At 38.9% G+C, this 22,285-nt stretch overlaps 1 protein-coding gene across 2 annotated transcripts in view; it reads right to left on the bottom strand.

Moving 5' to 3' along the window:
- TNFRSF13B (TNF receptor superfamily member 13B) overlaps positions 1-19,140 on the bottom strand; it is a 36,053-nt gene extending 16,913 nt beyond the window's left edge. The window contains exons 1-3 of one of the 2 annotated variants that reach the window (XM_012542882.3): positions 19,013-19,140; positions 8,587-8,727; positions 5,118-5,234 (exon numbers count right to left, since the gene is read on the bottom strand). In XM_012542882.3, the coding sequence (XP_012398336.1) occupies positions 5,118-5,234; positions 8,587-8,695 (226 nt within the window). In that variant the 5' untranslated portion in view covers positions 8,696-8,727; positions 19,013-19,140. The remainder of the gene's footprint in view (positions 1-5,117; positions 5,235-8,586; positions 8,728-19,012) is intronic. The other variant, XM_031940358.1, reaches the window with a different exon arrangement.
- Positions 19,141-22,285: the final 3,145 nt, after the last annotated feature.

The following is a 22,285-nucleotide window of genomic DNA, read 5'->3' as shown; positions in this document are numbered from 1 at the left end:
TAAGTATCCATGGTTTTATTTTAACTGAGTCCTCTCAGTATATAGGGCACTAGATGTAGAATCAAAAAGACTCTTCTTCATGAGTTCAAATCTAATCTCAGACACTAGTTGTGTGACCCTGGGCACCACACCCAGTTTTCCTCAGTTTCCTCATCTGTAAAATGAGATGGAGAAGAAAATGGCGAACAGTGTGTTTGCCAAGAAAACTCCAAGTAGGGTCATAAAGAGTGAGACATAACTGAAATAACCAAACAACAATCTCCTCACTCTAGGTCATGTCCCAACCAAAAATCTTCTCTTTTCTTTAATACCGTCCCTGGTTCCTTGAATTGCTTCTCTATGTTCTTCCTAGTTCAGTCCATCATCTGTACCTTACACTTCTGTTATCCCTACTCCACAGTGGCCTCCCTGCTTCCCATCTTTCCAATCCTCCCTCCACAAACACATCTTTCTGAGGAACAGATCTGATTAAAAAAAAAAAAGATAGTTCTATTGTTTTGGGAATAAAATATAAATTCCATCACTTGGTACTTAGAGGCTTCTATAATTTGGCTCTGTCCTACCTCCCCAACTTTATTTCATGTTGGATGTTACCACAATTCCAGCCCAAGTGGGCTACACTCTATTCTCCAAAGTCAGTATTCAATTCCTTACCTCTGTATGTTTGTACTAGGGGTCCTCAAACTACGGCCCGCGGGCCAGATGCAGCAGCTGAGGACGTTTATCCCCCTCACCCAGGGCTATGAAGTTTCTTTATTTAAAGGCCCACAAAAGAAAGTTTTTGTTTTTACTATAGTTCTGCCCTCCAACAGTCTGAGGGACAGTGAACTGGGTCCCTATTTAAAAAGTTTGAGGACCTCTGTATAAGACTATGGCATCTTTGGCATTGTTCTTCATTTCTGTTGCTTAGAATTCTTATTTCCCTTCCAAATTAGACTTATCTTGACACTTCCATGAAATCTTCCCCGAGTCCCTCTCTCCCAATCAATACTGCTATTTGATTCTTCAGTTTTCCTTATACTATGTTTCTTTATATATTTTTTTATTCTCTCCAATTTGAATAGAATATAAGTTCTTTCAGAGCAGCAAACTTTTATATTTTGTCCTTGTAGTCCCATTGTATTCTCAGCACCTAGTTCAGTGCTTGAATTTTTCCTGAATCGAAATGAATATGGTACCAATTCCATTTCCCTCACCATACACTCTCTCCCTCATGCTTGAAACATTCTTCCTTCTCCACTCTACTTATGTCCCTGACTTCCTTTAAGTCCCAAATAAAATCCCACTTTCTATGGGAAGCCTTCCCCAAACCCTTTTAGTTCCAATGCCTTCTCTCTGTTAATTATTTCCTATTTATCTATATAACTTGCTTTATATCTGTTTGTTTGTTGACTCCCCCATTAGTTTATAAGTTCTTTGAGAGCAGGGATTGTCTTTTGCCTCTTTTTGTATCCCCAACATTGAGCACAATACTTCACATATATCACCTCACACTTAATATAATAAATATTAATTGATCTATTGATTTATCTTGATTAACCTTCTTTGGACAATTTCCAACAGGCCAGAATCTTTCTTAAAATGTGTTTCCCTTAGTGGAACATTACTCTCCAAGGGACAGTGTGACTTGGTGGAGGGGGAATTGGCTATAAAATCTTAAGAGTGGGTTTGAAACCCAGCCTTGTTACTATCAGTGCAATATTGGACAAATCACTTGACCTCCATCTCTATCTCAACCCCCACTATTATATTTGGATACTTTGATGCTCGAACCCCTCTCTCATCCTAATTTTTGGTTTTTCCTTGTCCAATGATTATTTCCTTTGTGCCTCCAAACATGATCAGATCTTCTAAAAACTTTCATGCAATTTTATCAGCCTCTCAAATTGTCATCTATCTAATATGTCTCCTTATCTGTTGTTGTTGAGTCATTTCAGTCATATCTGATTCTTTGTGATCCCATTTGGGGTTTTCTCAGCAAACATATTAGAGTAGTTTGCCATTTCCTTCTCCAGCTCATTTTACAATGAGGAAACTGAGGCAAACAGGATTATTTACTCAAGGTCACACAGCTAGGAAGTATCTGAGACTAGATTTGAACTCAGGAAGAAGTATCTAACTCACTGCTCACGTGTCCTTTTTTAGTCCTAACAAACTCTCGGAAAAGTCATCTACACTTTCCACCTCCCATTTTTGGACCTATCATTGATTTCCTAATCTGTTGCAACCCGGCTTTGGATTTGATCACTCAACTGAAACTGTTTTCTGTCTCTTCAGTTTTCCTTATGCTATATTTCTTTGCATGTATGTTTTATTCTCTCCAACTTGAATAGAATATAATTGAAGGAAGCAACTTTTTTATTTTGTCTTTGTATTCCCAGCACCTAGCACAGTGCTTGCTATATAGTGACTATTTATTGAATGGAAATGAATATGGTAGGAATTCAAGTTCCCTTACCATAACATATTTACTGGTTCATCATCTAGGTCCCATCCCCTTGGTATAGGCCAACTGCAGGACTCCCTCCTGGGTCCTCTTCTCTCTCTATAAGCTCTGTCTCGTTGATCACATCTATTATCATCTTTATCATATTATCTATAACACATGCTGTGTTCTAATCCTCCATCACCATCTGTATACTGGACATTTCCAACTGGATGCCTTATAGTCAACTCAAATTCTACTTGTCCTTAACAGAACTCATTATCCTCTTCCTACAATAACAATAGTCCCCTTTTATATCACTTTTTTTTTTTTGGCTGAGGCAATTGGGGTTAAGTGACTTGCCCAGGGTCACACAGCCAGGAAGTGTCTGAGGTCAGATTTGAACTCAGGTCCTCCTGACTTATGGGTCCTACCCACTGCACCACCTAGCTGTCCCTTTTAGATAACTTTTTAAGGTTCTCAAAGCACATTACAAACATTTTCTCCTTGGGGAATCACAACAACCTTGAGAAATAGATCCCATAATTATCCCCATTTTACAGATGTGGAAACTGGGCAGATAGAAATTAAATGATTTGCCCAAGGATCCATAGCCAGAAGGTATCTAAGGAAGAATTCAAACTCAAGCCTTCCTTGATCCTAAGTCTAATGTGCTAACCACTGGCCCCTAAAATGACTCCCTCTTCCTACCCTTCCTATTTGTATTGAGAATATATACTGCCATTCTCCCAACGACTTAGGTTCATCACGTAGGAGTCATCTTTGACTCCTTGCTCTCACCCATCTCCTCCCCACACCCAACAACTTGCAAAATTGTATTGATTCTAAGATCTCTCAGATCTATCTCGTGCAGTCATCACACTTCGGGCCCTAATGTCATTTTGTTTAGACAATGGCAGAAGTTACTCATCTGATTCCCTACCTACTGTGTCTCCCCTCTCCATTCCATCCTGCACAAAACTGCTAAATGATATTCTTAGAGCACATTTGTGATCATGTCACACTCTTATTCAATAAGCTTCCCTACTACCCTTCAGACAAAATACAAGCTCCTCCACTTGACTTTTAAATCCTTGTGCAAGCTGGTAGTCTGTACTTTTCCAGATTAATTACACTCTAATTCTAATTATATCAGCTTCTTGATATTCCTCATATACTACATTTGCTCTTTCATATTCATGCCTTCGCACAACCATCAGGTGCCCAGTATATATTCCATCCACTTCTTCCTAGAATCCCTACCTGCCTTCAAAGCTTAACACAAGGCTTTCTTCCTACAGGAATCTGATTCTAACTTATTCCAGGTGCTCCAGAAATCATATCCCTCCCAGAATAATTTTCTATATCTTTTGTTTGTGTAAAGTGTTGAATGAGTCAATCAATCCAATCACCTTCCTCTGTTTATAGCAAATGACAAGGTGATTCACCCTTATACCTTTGTCAGGTAAGAAGAATCTATCAGACTAAATGAACTGATGTGAACAGAGCCTAGATATCATAATTAAATCAATCAAACATAGACTTTAGACTAAGTACATAAAGTCCTTTACCAACTGAAGTTCTTAAAAGTCATCCAATGTCCTAGTGGGAGTATTGTTATGCTTATACCCTAAGAGATAAAAAAAAATGACCCAATGTACATGTATATTCATAGGAGTACTTTTTTGATACAGCAAAGAACTGGAAACAAAATAGGTATCATCAAATGGCTAACAAATTATGAATGTAATGGACTTTTTTTTTTGCCCATAAGACAGAAAGAAGTGAATAGTTTCAGATGAAAGGTTTCTATGAACTCATACAAAGTGAAGTAAACAGGACTAGGAGAATAATTTATACAATGACAAAAGCATGGTAAAGAAAAGCAATTTGGAAAGACTTTAGAACTCTGATCAAAGCAATGATCAGCCATATCTCCATGAATCCAGAAGATCCATGATGTAGAATGATACCCAACTCCTGACAGAAGGGTAATGGGTATGAGGTACAGAAAGAGACATACATTTTTGGACATGATCAACATGGGAATTTACTTTGCTTTAGATTTGAGTATTTGTTATGAAGGGTTTTTTCAAATTATTATTCAATTGGAGGAGTGATAAAATATATGTCACTTGTTAGCTGAGAAAAATAATAAAACTAAATTTAAGGATAGAAAACATGTCTTGGAGAGACTAAATGATTTGCTATAGGTCAGACAAATTGGAATTCAAACCAAGGTCTCTTAACCTGAAATTCAGCATTCTCCTTCCTATAATATATTGCATCTCAAACTGTTGTTTGCTTAATTATTTCAGTGTTTGGGGGATTTTAAGTTTTTCCCAATTTTACATTATTCTAAATAATGTCATATGTAAATGGGGCTAACTGGTACAATTTGTTGTTTTTTGGTTTGTAGATGTGATTTTTTTCCTATTTCTTACCATATTTATTTCTCAGGATCTGTATCCACCAAGTTTTGGTCTAGTTACCCGGCTTCTGACCCAGTATCAATCCACCCCTTCCCCTCCCTGAATGCCTGGACTCCAAGTTGCTTCCCTGGCTCTGACTCCAGATATTTCCACCCACCAAGATTCGGGCATCCACTTCTTTGATCCCTTTCCCAGAATCCACAATCCAGGGCTGCCCATGTGCTGCAGTGACACTGACTCTCTTGGGACCCAATTCTTACTCTGGCAGATATGTGCACATTGCTTCGGGTGCTGTCCACAGATGGAGTAGCAGCTGATGCACTCTTTCACGAGGTGGTCATAGTAGCTGCCTCGTTCCTTGCTGCACCTCAGAGACTCTGAAAAGTAGAGATTGGCAAATAGTGAATACTTCAGTTCTTCAAGACCCAAACAACAAGGCTCGTCCCATCCCCTGATGCAGATAAACAACTTCTTCATGTCTTAATAGTGTCTCTAAATCCATCTCCAAATGTTAAGGGCTTGTGATCCTCTGAATACAGGTAAGTCATTTAACATTCTGGACCTCAGTTTCCTTATCTGTATAATAAGTGTGTAAGACTAGATGTCCTCTGAAACCCCTGCCAGCTTTAAATTTATACTATAAAATTTAAAAAATGGGTTCTTCTCACATTTAAATTTTCCTTTCCTTTCTTTTCCTTTCCTTTTCTTTTTCCTTTCCTTTCCTTTTCTTTTTTCCTTTCCTTTCCTTTCCTGTTCCAGAGTCAGAAAACTTGGATTTGAACCCTGATTTTCAATCCTACTTACTATTTGTACATCTCGAATGTTTTGAATCCAGCTTTCTTCTATCTACTACACCATCCAGAAGGAGATTTTTATCCTGCAGATAAATTATTATGATGGACTTTACCAGTAGAACGTATTTTGATCTAATTTCTTTTTTTATTTTTAATTTATGGAATAAAACAAGCATTTCCAAAACAGAGTATAATAAAAAAAGAATGATTACACATGAAACTGCAAATCTGCTATGCACTACTTGCTATTTCTTTCAAGTATGCCAAAAAATTACCATGTAAATCAATCTTTCCTCATTTATCATCTCATTTAATTTTCATAATCACCCTATGGAATAAGTCCGGAAACGGAGACAGAGAGAACTGAGGCATATAAGTGAGCAGCACGATTGTGATAAGAATCCAAAGCTCTTGGCTCACCTGCTCCTTTACCTCCAACCCCAGACGAAATTATACTAAATGATGCTGTTTGCCAGCCTTTACTAGCTCTCCTAAGGTGGTGATGTATGTAATTGTCTTCCATCTTTATTATTTCATGATATTTTGAAACAAAGAAGAAAGTGTAAGAAAGCAAGCCTCTGTACTGCCATTTTCTCCTTTCTGGACCTCGTTATTCATCCAAAAAGCACTTATTTATGAGCCAAGCATTGTGCTAGGCTCTGGAGATATAGAAAATGAAACTAAGCTTGCCCTCAGGGAGTTTACTTTCTATTAGGTGAAGGAGATAATATTCACACATCTGAGGAAGTTCAAATATATATATATATATATATGGAAATATATGTACATTTATATAAGTATATATTTATGTACATTTATATATGTGTACATTTATGTATGTATATATTTATGTACATTTATATAAGTATACATTTATGTATATTTATATATGTACATTTATTTATATATACATATTTATGCACATTTATATATGGGCGAGATTACCCCACACAGAAGCATTTGTAGATCTAGCTATTTTCTCACTTCACCTGGCAGGGATTTCATCTATCTTGGGGGCTATCAATTTTATCACAACAATTATCAACATAAACCCCCCTGCAATATCCCAATATCAAACACCATTGTTTGTCTGATCCGTAATAATCACAGCAGTGCTACTTCTTCTGTCACTACCCCCTGCTAGTACTAGCAGCTGGTATCACAATACTCTTAACAGACCTTAACCTCAATACGACATTTTTTGACCCTGCTGCCGGAGGCGACACTTATTCTGATTCTTTGGTCACCCTGAAGTGTATATTTTAATTCTACCAGGTTTCAGAATTATTTCTCATATTGTTACATACTATGCAGGTAAAAAAGAACCTTTCGGCTACATGGGAATAGTCTGAGCAATGATGTCCATTGGTTTCCTAGGCTTCATTGTATGAGTGCACCACATATTTACTGTCGGACTAGATGTTGATACACGAGCATATTTCACATTGGCTATAATAATTATTGCAATCCCTACAGGTGTTAAAGTGTTTAGCTGACTGGCTACACTACACGGAGGAAATATTAAATGATCCCCAGCTATACTATGAGCCCTAGGTTTCATTTTCCTTTTTACAATCGGAGGTTTAACAGGAATTGTGCTCGCCAACTCATCCTTGGACATTGTTCTTCATAACACATTTATATATGTATATATTTATTACATTTATATATGTATATATTTATGTACATCTATATATGTATAAATTTATGTATATTTATATATACATATATGTACATTAATATGTGCATATATTTATTACATTTATATATGTATATATTTATGCACATTTATATATTTATTACATTTATATATATTTATATGCATATATATATTTATGTACATACACACATACACACACACACACACACACACACAAAGTAATTTCCTAGAGTATTAAACTGGGGAAGAGAGGGAGATCAGCAAAGGACACACTGAAGGTCATCGAGGAGGTGACACTATTCTGAAGGAAGTGAAGGCTTGCCCAAGGGGTCCCTTTGTCTAAAGTTCCTTCTATCTATGATCTGAGAGCGAGAAGATGCTGCTGGAGAAAGCACTGGGTGTGGAGCCAGGAACTAACTGCCCATTTCAAATCCTGCCTCGGACATTTGCTAGCCTCTCTCAGCCTCAGTTTTTTTTATCTATAAAATGGGAATAATGATTTCACCTATTTCCTAGGTTATTGTGAAAACCAAAGATAACATAGGTGAAATATTTTAAAACCTTAAAGTATTATGTAAATACTAGTTAATATTATTACTGTTGTTATTACCTCTGTGTACTCCACAGTGCCTAACGTAGTGCTTTGTATGTTTATTGAATGCTAAACATTGAACGATGTCTCCAAATTTGGGTGAATGGATATTAGTCAACAAGCATTCATTGAGTGTCTCCTATACAAAAAATACCATGGTGGATGCTGAATAATCACTGGCTACATATTCTTGAAAACTGCTTTCAGGTCTGAGTCCAGTGTGTATCTGGCACATAGTAGGTGAAATGTTTTTCATTTGACTGGAATGATTTTTAAGCCTTTGGACAGCTCCCTCAGAAGTGGGGGATGTCAAAGCTGTAAGGACCCTTAGAGACCATCTCATCTAACCATTCTATTTCACAAGGAGGGGGTAAGGGAAATGGCCAAGGTCACATAGCTAGCTAGCCGTAGGGAGGGGACTAGGGCTCAGGTCTCCTGGCTTCCGGTGGGGGCAAGTTTGGTGTCCAAGGCTTCCCAGGTTTAGGGAGGGCTCTCCTAGGGCTTAGTCCGGTACTTCACTCCACAGAGCCAGCACACCGAGTCCCAATGTCAGCTCTGTCACTTTCCAGTTGTACAGATTTGGTTAAGTCACTTATACTCTCTAAGACTTAATTTCCTCATGGCCTCCAAGATCCCTCCCAGTTCTAAATCTCTGCCCCTATGAGCCCTTCTCCAGGACTTACTGCAAAACATGTCACAGTTCTTGTGGTTAGGTCTGTTGCAGAGAGGTTTGCAGGGGACACAGTTGTGCAGCAGCAAGTCCCAATACTGTTCCTTCAGGCAGCGTTTCATGGTCCTCCACCATAGGTAAAGTTTGATGATAGCTACAAAACAAAGGAAAGATGAGGGGAGTCCAACTGGGTTACAGCCTGATGGTCTTCATCTAAGAGAACTTTCAAGAGTCTCAGCTGCTCAAAGTCTGGGATTGGGGGATTTATCCCAAAATTCTTGAAATGAGTATTATTTAATTCAATAAGCATTTATTTTATTTAAAAATTTTTTATAATATTTTATTTTTTCCAATTACATGCAAAGAAAATTTTCAACATTCATCTTTACAAAATCTTGTGTTCCCAATTTTTCTCCCTTTCTCCCCTTCCCCAAGACAGCAAGTAATCTAATATAGGTTAAACATGTATAATTCTTTTAAACATATTTTCATATTCATCATGCTGCCTAAGAAAAATCAGATCAAAAGGGAAAAAACATGATAAAGAACAAGTTGAAACAAAAAACAACAAAACAAACAAAAAATTGAAAATACTATCAAGCATTTACTTATTAAGCGTTTATGCAATGCCCTATAATAGGAAGTAGAAATTCAAAAATAAAAAAAGTTCCTGAACTCCAGAAGCTTACACTCTACAGAAGAATAGAAAATATCAATGTAGGATAATATGGGTGTTTTCAGGTCCTGCGGGAGCATTTCTTAAGTAATTGCTTCAAATCACAAGGGTCATTACTTGGTGAGGGAAAGGACCAGAGTTCTGGGATAAGAAGAGGTTCTTCAATCTTTGATTCACTTCACTTATCATACATAGGAAAGCATTGTCAAGAACTGATTGATCATTTCAAGCTGCATTGTGAGACTCTGACTCCTAAGTCAGAAAAAGCAGCTCTGAGAAATCTAAATTATTACATTCATTACACATATCATGTCAATTAATATGAAAATCATAATTTCTTTTTATACTATATTGGAATCAAGATACAATTTGTCCATCTGGGGCTGGTACTTAAATTCTCACAAATAGAGAAATAAATGGATCAAGATCTTATTTTCTAGTACAGCATGATAAATGTGAAAATATGTTTAACCTATATTTGGATTACTTGCTGATTAGGGGAGGGAAGTGAGGGGAAGGGAGGAAGAAAAATTTGGAACACAAGGTTTTACAAAGGTGAATGTTGAAAACTATCTTTGCATGTAATTTGAAAATAAAAAGCTATTTTAAAAAAAAGAAAAAAAAAAAAGAAAATCCTTGGACATCAAAGCCTTCTAATTGATCTTTTTTCTTCTCTCCAGTGTGCCAAAGTGATATTCCCAAAGTGCAGGTCTATCTGTGAAACTTCTCTGCTCAAAGTGCTTGAGGAGCCCCCCATTATCTCTAGAATAAAACATTGCTAAAAGCCTCTGTTGGGCATCCAAAGCCATTCATCAGGACTTCTATCTTCCTTTCCAGGTTTATATCACATTTCTCTCCTACAGTCATGCATTCTGTCTTGCAGCCAAGCTGACCTTCTTACCATTTTTTATATTTATCGTTCTATCTTTCATACCCATACCTTTCCCTTTTTTGTTGTTATTTATTTGTTCATTTTTTCTCTAAGGCAATTGAGGTTAAGTGACTTGCCCAGGATCACACAGCTAGAAAGGGTTAAGTGTCTGAGATCAGATTTGAGCTGAAGTCAGATTTGAGCTCAGGTCCTCCTGACTTCAGGGCTGGATCTCCATATCTTTCCAAATAGACTGCTTCCTCACACTATAATGCACTTGCCCATCACCAGTCACCCAGCTCCCACCCCCTAGAATCCCCGATTCCCTGGAGACCAGCTCCCATGCTGCTTCTCCCTCACGTGGGACCTTTCTTGAATCACCCAGCTGCTAACATCAACCCTCCCCCAGTCCAGGATCTAATATTCATTTTGAATATATTTTTCATTGACTTGTATATGTTCATGGTATTTCCCTAGCAGCCGGTAGTAGTAATGGGAGGCATGGGATAGCTACTTTCTGAGTGATTGATTTGGCAACTGATTGGATATGGGAGCTGGTGATGAGGGGGACAGAACTAGCAAAGATGGATCTGAGACGGCAAATTCAGGTAATTGGAAAGATGGTAGTGCTCTTAGTAGAAGAAAGAAATAGGGAAAGGAGCGAGAGACACACACAGACACACAGACACAGAGACAGAGATAGACAGGGAGAGAGAGAAAGAGAAAGAGAGAGAGAGAGAGAGAGAGAGAGAGAGAGAGAGAGAGAGAGAGAGACTCAAAAAAGCAGAACCCAGGAGTACATCCAGGAAAACTGAAAAAAAAAAATATAGTCATTCTTTTTCCTGAAAAGTTTAGTAGCAAGAAAGATAATAGGGCTAATTTAGGGTTAAAGTTTGGAAAAGGTTGAACAAAAATAGGAAAAGGGGAGAAGGGACTTCAGGTTTGAAGATGGAAAAGTTGAATATTTGCTGTCAGTCATGTCTGACTCTTCCTGATCCCATTTGGGGTCTTCTTGACAGAGATGATGGAGGGGGTTGCCATTTTCTTTTCCAGCTCATTTTACAGATGAGGAAACTGAGGCAGACAGGATTAAGTGACCTACTCCTGGTCACAGCTAGGAAGGGTCTGAGACCAGATCTGAATTCTCGAAGATGAGTCTTCCTGACTGCAGGCTGGTGACTATCTACTCCACCACCTAGCTGCATTAGTAAGCTATAATGTCACCATTTCAGAGGGGATGGAAGACTAAGAAATCAGAGAGAGGATTGTCTGGAGGTCACAGTGAGAACAAAGAAAAGACTCAAGAGGAGGTGAATCACAGAGAGAGAAGGCAGAATAATTCAGAAGTGGAGGGAGGGAGAGGGATTCTGGGTAATGATAAGACCAAAGTAAGAAATACTCCTTCCCAGGTGTGACTGAGGTATCAGCCCAGATAACTGAAATTCCCTTGGGTATTAGATCCGTGCAATGGGTAGAACATTGGTACTGGAGTCAGGAGGACCCGAATTCAAATCCAGTGTCAGACACTTATTAGCAGGTTTAACCCTGTTTGTCTCCAAAAATGTAAAATGAAGTTCCCATGTACAGGCACAGGGACTAGGGTGGAGCCCGACTGAACCCTAAAGAGAGGAGAAAAAATGTTCTCATGCTGCCCCTTAAATTTGGATTGGGGTAATAAGTGATACCCGTCCTGCCTGTCTCACAGAGTTTATATGAGGGTCTAGTGACATTACAGGTTGAAAGTTCTTAGGGGGAAAAAGCCAAATGAGTCCTTGGAGGGAGCAACCCTGGGTGCAAATCTGTTCTACTCTAAAGCATCTTCCATACTGCAATCCCATTTTGTACACATCTGTGATTACATCAGCATGGGAAACATCCTCCGCTAATATAGGTCAGTAACTCATAGTCTCAGTTGCCTAAGGCAGTGAGAAGTTTTAACTTACCTATAGGTCACTTAGTGTAAATAGCAGAATTTTAACTCAGGACATCCCTGTTCCAAGACCAGATCTTTAGCCACCGTTCTGTGTTGTTTCTCAATCAGAAAAGACACAAATGGAGCAGATCAGGATGCTCCCTCTCAGTAAAGTTTTTCTGATCTCTTTGGAGGCTCCTAGGAAACCCAGTGGAGGGAACACTGGAGCGAGAGTTCACAACCCACCATAGACACTTACCAGATGTATGATTCTGGATAAATCATTTAACTTAATCTGCCTCAGTTTTTTTACTTGTAAAAATGGAGATAACAGCACCTTCCTCCCCCAGTTATTATTAGAATCAACTGAGATATTTATTTGTAAAGCACTTGGCAAAATGCCTGGTATGTAGAACATAATAGGTGCTTTATAAATGCTTAGTCACTTCATTATTCAGTTCAAGAAGCATTTATTAAACTTCCCTGTGAGAGTAGTTTGGAACTATGCTCAAAAAGTTATCAAACTGTGCATACCCTTTGATCCAGCAGTGTTACTACTGGGCTTATATCCCAAAGAGATTATAAAGAAGGGAAAGGGACCTGTATGTGCACGAATGTTTGTGGCAGCCCTTTTTGTAGTGGCTAAAAACTGGAAACTGAATGGATGTCCATCAGTTGGAGAATGGCTGAATAAATTGTGGTATATGAATATTATGGAATATTACTGTTCTGTAAGAAATGACCAACAGGATAATTTCAGAAAGGCCTGGAGAGACTTACACGAACTGATGCTGAGTGAAATGAGCAGGACCAGGAGATCATTATATATTTTAACAACAATACTATATGATGACCAGTTCTGGTGGACCAGGCCATCCTCAGCAACGAGATCAACCAAGTCATTTCTAATGGAGCAGTAATGAACTGAACTAGCTATGCCCAGACAAAGAACTCTGGGAGATGACTAAAAACCATTACATTGAATTCCCAATCCCTATATTTATGCACACCTGCATTTTTGATTTCCTTCACAAGCTAATTGTACAATATTTCAAAGTCTGATTCTTTTTGTACAGCAAAATGACGTTTTGGTCATGTATACTTATTGTGTATCTAATTTATATTTTAATATATTTAACATCTACTGGTCATCCTGCCATCTGGGGGGGGGGTAAGAGGTGAAAAATTGGAACAAGAGGTATGGCAATTGTTAATGCTGTAAAGTTACCCATGTATATATCCTGTAAATAAAAGGCTATTAAATAAAATTTAAAAAAAATTAAACTTCCCTGTGCTAGCTATATGCTATATCTAACCTAAGCCCTGTTATCTGTCACCCATTTGCTTTCCTGATCTCAAGGGAGATAGAATGCAACTTACTGCCTTCCACATTTGTGAACACAGGGATTGGTCATTTGGATCATATAGACTTTAGTGAAATGAGACCCTCTTGTTTCAGGGATTTTTTTTCCAATTCCCAAAATAAAACAAAAAAAAATACAGAATTGACCTAAAAGTTTTTGTTCCCCCAGTGGAAAGTACTGCCCAAAAGATCACTCGGTTTCAATTATGAAACATTTTGGGGGGAGGAGAATCATCTACCAAAAAGTTTTTGGTTTTATTGATGCTTTAAAAAAAATCCCAGTTATTTCCCTAGAGAAAGAAAGCGCCCAGCATGTTGCATGGACTCCTGTAGGTGTATTTATGGGAAGTCACAGACAAAAGTCCCCCAGGATGGTCAGGCATGAATGGGTTCCAATTTCTGTCATTCAAGGGAATGCCCATGTTGATGAGATCACAGATCCATTTGAGAATTTGAGTCATATCCCAATTTATCTCTCCCTACTCCCCCTCCCCACTCTATCCAACTATTCTTTGTAGCAAAGAAAAAAATGCTTCCACATGGTGACCAGCTCTGCAGAGAGAAATGGTTCTCCATCCCACCGGGCTGAGCTGGCAGCAGCATCCACAAGCACTTATTAGCACCATTCGGAGTAAAAACCCAAGCCTTCGTCTCCAGGATCCAGTCCCTTGCCAAGCACCCCCCATGCCCTTCAGCGCCTCAGCCGTGACTCTGTGTGGGTCAGAACTGAGGCAGAAATTGAGTGACTTAGCCAGGATCATACAGTCAATATTTCCTTGAAAGAGTTGAATTATATGGTTTCTGAGGCTTCTTCCATCACTAAGTCCCTGATTCCATAAAAGAGGCAGGTCACTTATTCTCTCCAGGTCTGTCAAAGGAGAGGGTCAGAGGAATTTGTCCCTAAGGTCCCTTCTAGTTTGAGATTTGTGGTCCTTTGATTTACACAATGCTCAAGTTGGTTGAGCACACTTTTAAATTTGTGTAAAGAGGAGCTCCCTCTTCTTGTGGGAGAGGGGTTAGGGGGGTGGGCAGCCTTGAGCTCAGAATGTTGTAGCCCAAGAGGTTGGGTCTCTGGGGAGGCTGGTTTGTCTGATAGTTTATTTTTGCTTCAATTGACAATTCATGAGGGTTGGGGAAGGTGGTATGCTGGGAAATGACTGAAACACTATGGATCTATGAGCTTATTTACATAGGAATTCCCTGCAGTGATGAGTCCCCAGCCTGTCCACGCCAATCATCCTCTCATCCTCCTCTGTGATATTTCCCTGAGTTCATCACGCTGTGAACCCCTGTCATGTAATATTCCCAGTATCCTTTGCTGCATTTTCTTAGGAAATGGCTATAAACATAATTCTATGTTTATTCTAGAATTCTATGTATAATTCTGTTTATAGAATAGAATATATATTTATATGTAGAATATAAAATATAGAATATATATTTATATGTAACTGTGTTCTTATTTATGTGCATAAATATAAATATAAGGTCCCATTTCACAGATGAAGAAAACCAAGACCCAAAGAACTTAAATGATTTGTCCAAGATCACATTGATAGTGCCAGAATTAGGATTTGATCCTGAATCCTCTGCCTCCAAAGGCAGTGCTTTTGCCATCTCTCCTTAATCACATAGTCTCTCTTCCTATTAGAATAGAAGTTCCTTGAGAGTATGGATTATTTCATTCTTTGTATCTGTATCTCCTCGAACCTAGCAAAATACCTACCACTTAATAAATGCTTCTTGTTTGATTAATTGATTGTCTTAATTCTTGTTGTTTATTTAATTGATTTTCTTAATAAGCAAGTCACTTAGCTCTATATACCTCAGTTTCCTCATCTGTAAAATGAGCCAGAGAAGGAAATGGAAAACCAGTACAATATCTTTGCCAAGATTTCTGAGATCCCTTTCATCAGCTCTAGAACTCTATTCCTATAAGGTAAAGTGCTCTATTCATTTTTGCTTAGCTTTCCCTTTTCTTCCATTCTGAAAATAACTAATGGAAATTAAAACATTTTTCTGCCTGCCAGGAAAATACTTGACTTAACTAGGCATTGTGGGGTAGTAAATAGAGTGTCAGACTTGGAGTCTGGCAATCTGGATTGGAATCCTGCCTTTGACATTTACTAGCTCAATGACTCTGGACTAGCCTGTTTCCCCCCTTTGTCAAATGGGGATCGTTCTATACATCCTGCCTGCCTCCCAACATTCTTATGAGAAAAGTGCTAGTATAAATTTATTTGTGTTATGTATATAGATTTGAATTATTATTAATTAATATCAACATATTATATTGATTATAATAATCATATTAATTAATAATTAATGTTAATGTAATAATATAGTATAATATATAATTATCATTAACAGTATTATTAAATTAAATTTAAATTAAAATTATTAAGATAATTATTGGTGGCTATCTATTTTATCCCAAAACCACAGCATCAGAATGAACCTTGGAGTCTTCTAGTCCAAAAACCAAGCAGGAATCCCCATGAAAGCCTCCCCAACAAGGGGCCATCCAGTCTTCACTTGGACACCTTCAGTGATTGAGCAATCCCTTGAAGACAGTTTTCATGTATACTCAAGTTTTCTCTTTTCTAGGCTAAATAGCTTTATTCTTTCCATAAGATAGAACTAGAGGAAACCTTACAGGCCATATAAGGTCCCATTTTACAGATGAAGAAAACTGAGACCCAAAGAACTTAAATAATTTGTCCAAGATCACATTGATAGTGTCAGAGCTAGGATTTGATCCTGAATCCTCTGTCTCCAAAGACAGTACTCTTCCCACTGTTCCCTAATCATATCATCTCTGTTCCTATTAGAATGGAAGCTCCTTCAGACTATGGATTATTTCTTCTTTGTATCTGTATCTCCTCGAACCTAGCACAACACCTAATAAACACTTGTTGTTTGATTAATTGATTGTCAATACTCTACCTAAAATGAGTTACCAATAATAATAATAAATTCATATCCCTGTAAAACTGCAAAATACTTTTCCTTACAACAACACAGGTAAATAATGTAGGTATTTATTATTCCCATTTTTCAGATAAGGAAATAAAGGCACTGAATTATTAACTAACTTCCCCCAATGCAACACAAATATGGTATTTTAAGTAGGATTGAAATTTGGTCTCCTTGCTCCCTATCTAGCACTGTCTCCACCTAGGCCATATTGCTTCCCACAAGCACTTAGTAGGATGCTTCGGTTATGGCCGGGCCCCGGGGACAGAACACCGAGCATTTCCTTTTCTCTAGACACAGTCTAAGAAGGCAATGATGTTTTGGGCGCCATCTTGTACCATTGACTCATATTGGGCATAGAGCTCACTCTTTTTTTAATAGAAACTCATTTTTAAGCAGTTTGTTTGTTTGTTTAAAACCTAGTTCAGGTGTGAGATTGGCTTTAGGTACCCACTAAGAAAACCCTATCTGCAGCCTACAAAAATCCCCCCTCCCTGAGCTTAAAGTCCTCAGTGCCTGGACCATTCATTTAAAGATTCATGGGGCAGCTGGCTGGCTGGCTGGCTCAGTGGATAGAGCACCAGCCCTGAAGTCAGGAGGACCTGAGTCCAAATCTGATCCCAGACACTTATTATTTCCTGGCTGTGTGACCCTGGGCAAGTCACTTAACTTCCCCAAAACAAAAAACAAACCAACCAAAAATATAATAAGCACGGTCTCTTGGCAGTTGTTCTTTGTTCTCAAAGAAGACCAAAGTGACATGATGGAGTCGAGGGAGAGTGTGTCAGAGTGCTCTGCCACAGGGGGACACAAACAGTCCTTGTGAACGTTTGGGGAGGACTCCCTCACTTTGCACATCTCATGATTCTTCTGGGCTAATTCTGCTCAGCTTTGCTCGCGGAACGCAGCAGCTTCTCCGATGCGGGCACGCCATGCTGGGCAGTCCTATTCCCCCACATCCTACAATCAATTCTAAAGTTCTTGAGAGTGACCTTGAGAGTGACCTTATATTGCTTTTTCTGACTCCCCTGGTGAGCACATGCCCTGTGTGAATTCCCTGTAAATATAATCTGAATGCATGTATGTATCAATATATATTTTATAATATATTAATATACATGTAATGTATGTAATATAAAATATGTAATGTATATATATTTCTACATATCATGATTTACAATAAGACCAATGGTTCATGAATAAAGCTGCTCGAATTAGGAAGGGACAAGTAGAGACAGCATCATTTTATGCCGAATTATTCTTTTTTATAATGACATTTTTCCTTCAGTGATCAATATTTGAGCCCATGCCATGTACCTGTTAATCTTTCAGGTTACTGGTATAGGAATTCTAGGAAAAAAGGACCCATCCCTGTCTTCATGAGCATGAACTGAGAAATGCAGCCTATGATTGGAACAAGCTTATGACTGAATATAGGGAGACCCCTAGACTTAGCCAAGACCCCACTGTGAACTTGCTGTAGGATATAAAGCAAATCTCTTCCCTTTATTTATTTATTTTTTTTCCAGTGAGGGGCTTGCCCAGAGTCACACAGCTAGGAAGTGTTAAGGGTCTGAGGCTGGATTTGAACTCAAACCCCCCTGCACCAGCTAGCTACTCCTTTGTCCCGTCCTTTCTCGGGCCTCAGTTTCCCCCTCTGTGAAATGAAGGCAGTCTAACTAAAGCTCCTTCCATCTCTGTCGTTCTACAATTCTAACCACAAAGGGAGCCAGGAGAGACCGCTTTGTATTGTCCAAAGCGTCCTGAGGACTGAGGTTCCAGTCCCACCTCGGATGCTTGCTACCTGTGTGGTGTGGAAGGAGCCCCTTAACCGTCCGTGCAATAAGGGGACAAGACAAGATGGCCTTCCATTCAGTCATAGGCTGATGCTTAACACACTGGCTCCATGCTGATGGTCAATACTGCCTAAAGACTCTGCAGAGGAAGTGTTTTGACATTTCCCAGAAACTTCTCTTTCCTCTTCTTTCTTGCCCTGAGGGTTTGTGGCCCAGCAGTCCGTGCCTTTTCCAAAGACTCCCCAAGAAGGAAGATGGGGCTCCCTTGATGGCAGTGCTGAGACGAGCTTTCAAGGCTGGAGCCAAGAAAGACACCCCCACCTACCCACCACCCACCCCCGTCCTTTCAGGAGACCCAGGAGGGAAAGGGATGAATTTGGGGACCTTGTGCTTCCCAGGCGACAGTAATAATCCCTTGTCTCTAGCTTTTGGAAGCAATTTTCCCAGTCATTATCTAGGATGGTATAATGCAAAAATCTGAATTTTAAGACAGAGAACCTTGGGTCTCCTTCAGCCTCACAGTATCTTGAGCTATTCCTCTCACCTTTCCTAACCTCAATTTTCCCTATCTGTAAAATGAGCCAGAGCTCTTTCCTTTTAGCTCCAAATTTCTGATCCCTTAGGGGTGCTGTTATAATTGGAGCCCTAACTGCACCGGCTCACTCCGTGGGGACCCCACTGTTCCCTACTAAACACAGACGCAGTCATCCAGACCTAAAACACGAGTCTCTCCCAGCTCCGAAATCCCACTTCCACCAAGCAAGTCTGCTTCCCTCACCCAGGCCTCCATCCTCACTCCCCCGTGGCCACTTCCCCATTCCCTGATTTCCCACAAAGATACTCACGTCTCTGCTTTTGCAAAAGGCTGTTTTCTCACCTCTCTCTACTTCTGCTCCCTCACAAGGAACTACAGTCCCAGGTCTCACCCATTACTCAGTAGGTTTATTATTAGCATTAGATTTGATTAGGGTCTGTGCCCTACGTTTCCTGGGTTTTTCCCCCAAACTTTTAATATGTAAATCAGCCACAAACCTGCCCATGCACACATATGTATGCATACGTAATCTGCAGGGAACCTTGGAGTCGGGGCGCTTAGTCCGGTCCAATCTGACCCAATCTGGCCTATATTTATGGAATCTGACCTGCACAAGACACATTATTGGGGTAACTAGTGGCAGAGTGGGCAGAGTGCCCGGTCTGGATTCGGGAAGTCTCATCTTCTCGAGTTCAAATCTCAGACACTTACCAGCTGTGTGACCCTGGGCAAGCCACTTAACCCTGATTGCCTCAGTTTCCTCATCTGTAAAATGAGCTAGAGAAGGATATGGCCAACCATTTCAGTGTCTCTGCCAAGAAAACCTCAAATGGGGTCACCAAGAATTATGTATGACTGAAAATGGCTGAATAAAAAAGCACTCGTCATCCTGTCTCCCAAATGAATGTCAGCTTGACGGAAGAGACAATTTTCATTTTTGTCTTTACGTTGCTAGAGCCCGGCTTACAGTAGGTCCTCAAAGAATGGTTGTTTAATTGACTTCATTTGAATTAAACTAGGTCAGTGGTTTCAAAGTCAAATAGAAACAGGGGACCCCAAACTGTACATAACAATTCCGTGGGTCACATATTGACTCAGAAAACTGTACATGTCTACACATCTCTCTTTTTATTGTTAATTTAGTAATACACTAAAATAATATAGTAATGATATTTTATTCTGGTTCAGGCTGCACTTAGGAGTATTGTGGGCTACATGCAATCTACAGGCTCTGTGTGATCTCACATGGATCCCATCCAATCCTGTTATTTTATTTCCCTTTTCTCACTTTATCCTTCACCCAGGGAAATATATCATTTTCCCTTTACTGAACTCTAAGTCCCCTGAGTACAGGGAATTATATTGTTTTTTCATCCTTCTACCTGCCTTCTGAACATAGAATATTGTATATAGTTGGAATTCATGGACTATATATTGAATAAATGAATGAACAGTGCTATAGTAGCCGACTCCAAAAGATTGTTCTCACTTTCATTTGGTGACATAAAACATTGAATTTTTGATTGTCTGGGAGACTGACCAGCACAGAAATCAAACAATGAGGTATAGGTAAGGAACAGCCAGTGTAAGAGAGAAGTATCTGTATCTTGGATCAGAGACATATATCCTCTGATAAAAAGATGAACCCCAAATTCTGCATCCCCACTTGGAAAATGGGGAAAGTAGATTTATTTTCAGGGCCTTTAAGAATGTTAGAATGATCAGATGATGCTTGGAAAGCATCGAGTTCTTCAGAATTACCTAACTTTTTTATCTTAAAACTTTTCTTTTTTTACTCTTAGCACTTACTGATCCCTGGTTCCCGGACATCTAGCCAGTACACAGAGTGCTGGGTCTGAAGTGAAGAAGATTCATCTTCATGAGTTCAAATCCAGCCTCAGATACTAACTGAGGGACCCCTGGGCAAGTCGTTTTAATCCAGTTTGCCTCAGTTTCCTCATCTGTAAAATAAACTGGAGAAAGAAATGACAAATCACTTCAATATCTCTGCCAAGAAATGGAAAAGATGGAGTCATGGAGAGTCAGAACATGACCTGCCTCCCAACTGGTGACGTTGTTTTGCTGCCCACCTTTTCCAGTACAGATCCCACTTTTATTCATGCTCATCATAATCCATAATCTGCTTTGTCTGAATCTTCTACCTCTCATTTCTTTCTTCACACATCCCTCCTGTTCCTCAGCCTTCTCTTGGTCCCCATGATTCTCCCACCCCAGCTGTTAGTGCCTTTCCTCTTGAGAGTAATTTCCAACAACAGTTATCCCTTCCATATCATGACTTTTGCCCGATATATCATGGGTCAGTATAAGAAATTAAATGAGAATTTTGGGGAGTTTTGAGGGAGCCATAGATGAAAATGCAGGCTAACAGATGACACAGAAAAATGTTAGAAACCCAGAAATGCATAAAACACATGTATAGTATTGTATAATATTAACATATTTTATTTTTTAGTACTATAATAATTCAGATTTCTCTAGGACAAAGGGAGAGCCAAATATTTTTTCACAGAATTTTCCGATGTAGGAGGGAAATGGCCCCATGCCCACCCACTCACCCAACCCCTCTGATGTGGAAGGGATAGCTGTATTTCCATTTTATATGTAAATAGTTGCTTGCATGTTGTCTCCTCCATTGGAAAGTAGGTTTCTTAGGGTTTAGGATTTTTTCCTTTTTATATCTATTTGTATGCTCAGCACTTAGCATAGTACCCAGAACTAAGTAAGAGCTTAATAAATAATTGGCACGATACAGAAATAAGAACCACTGGGAAAAGTGCAGATCTTTAACATGAATTGATACTGAATGAAGTAAATGGAATCAGAAGAACGTTGTTCAGTAACAGCAACATTGTGTGGATAATCAAGTTGGATAGATTTAGCTCTTTTCAGCAATACAATGATCCAAAGTAATTCCAAAAGACTCATATTTAAGACATTTATTTTCACTAGTCTTCCATTCAAAATTCAGAATTTTGTCTGAAAAGAAATAAAATACAAAACATTTACAAATTTACACATTTTATTGTATTATATAAATATATTATTATAGTTCATGAGGTGTTCTGAGTCATCAAAGAATGGAAAAAAATGTAAAAAGATGGCCTCCAAAAGATTAATGATGGAAAATGCCATCCACATCCAATGAAAGAACTGATGGAGGTGAATGCAGACTGAAACATACTATTTTCACTTTTTTATATTTTTTCTTTCTTTCTTATGGTTTTTTCCCTTTTATTCTGATTCTTTTACAACATGATGAATATGGAAATATGTTTAATTTGATTGTACATGTATAACCCATATCAGATTGCTTGCTGTCTTGGAGAGGGGGAGGAGATGAAGATAGAGAGAGAGAGGAAAAATAGAAATTAAATTTTAAAGTAAATGTTGAAAACGATCCTTACATGTAATTAGATAAATTAGATAAAATGCTATTGAGTGGGAGGGGGGGGAGGGAAGCACAGTTCTTAGAGCTACAAGATCTGGGTTCAAGTACCAATTGTGATGCTTTAGCTAAATAATTTTGAGCACAATGTCACTTCACTTCAGTTTCCTCAACTGT

This window comes from Sarcophilus harrisii, chromosome 1, assembly GCF_902635505.1.
Source record: "Sarcophilus harrisii chromosome 1, mSarHar1.11, whole genome shotgun sequence".
Lineage (NCBI taxonomy): Eukaryota > Metazoa > Chordata > Mammalia > Dasyuromorphia > Dasyuridae > Sarcophilus > Sarcophilus harrisii.
Note: the sequence above shows the minus strand (reverse complement) of the source record. Positions and strands in the feature narration are given on the sequence as shown.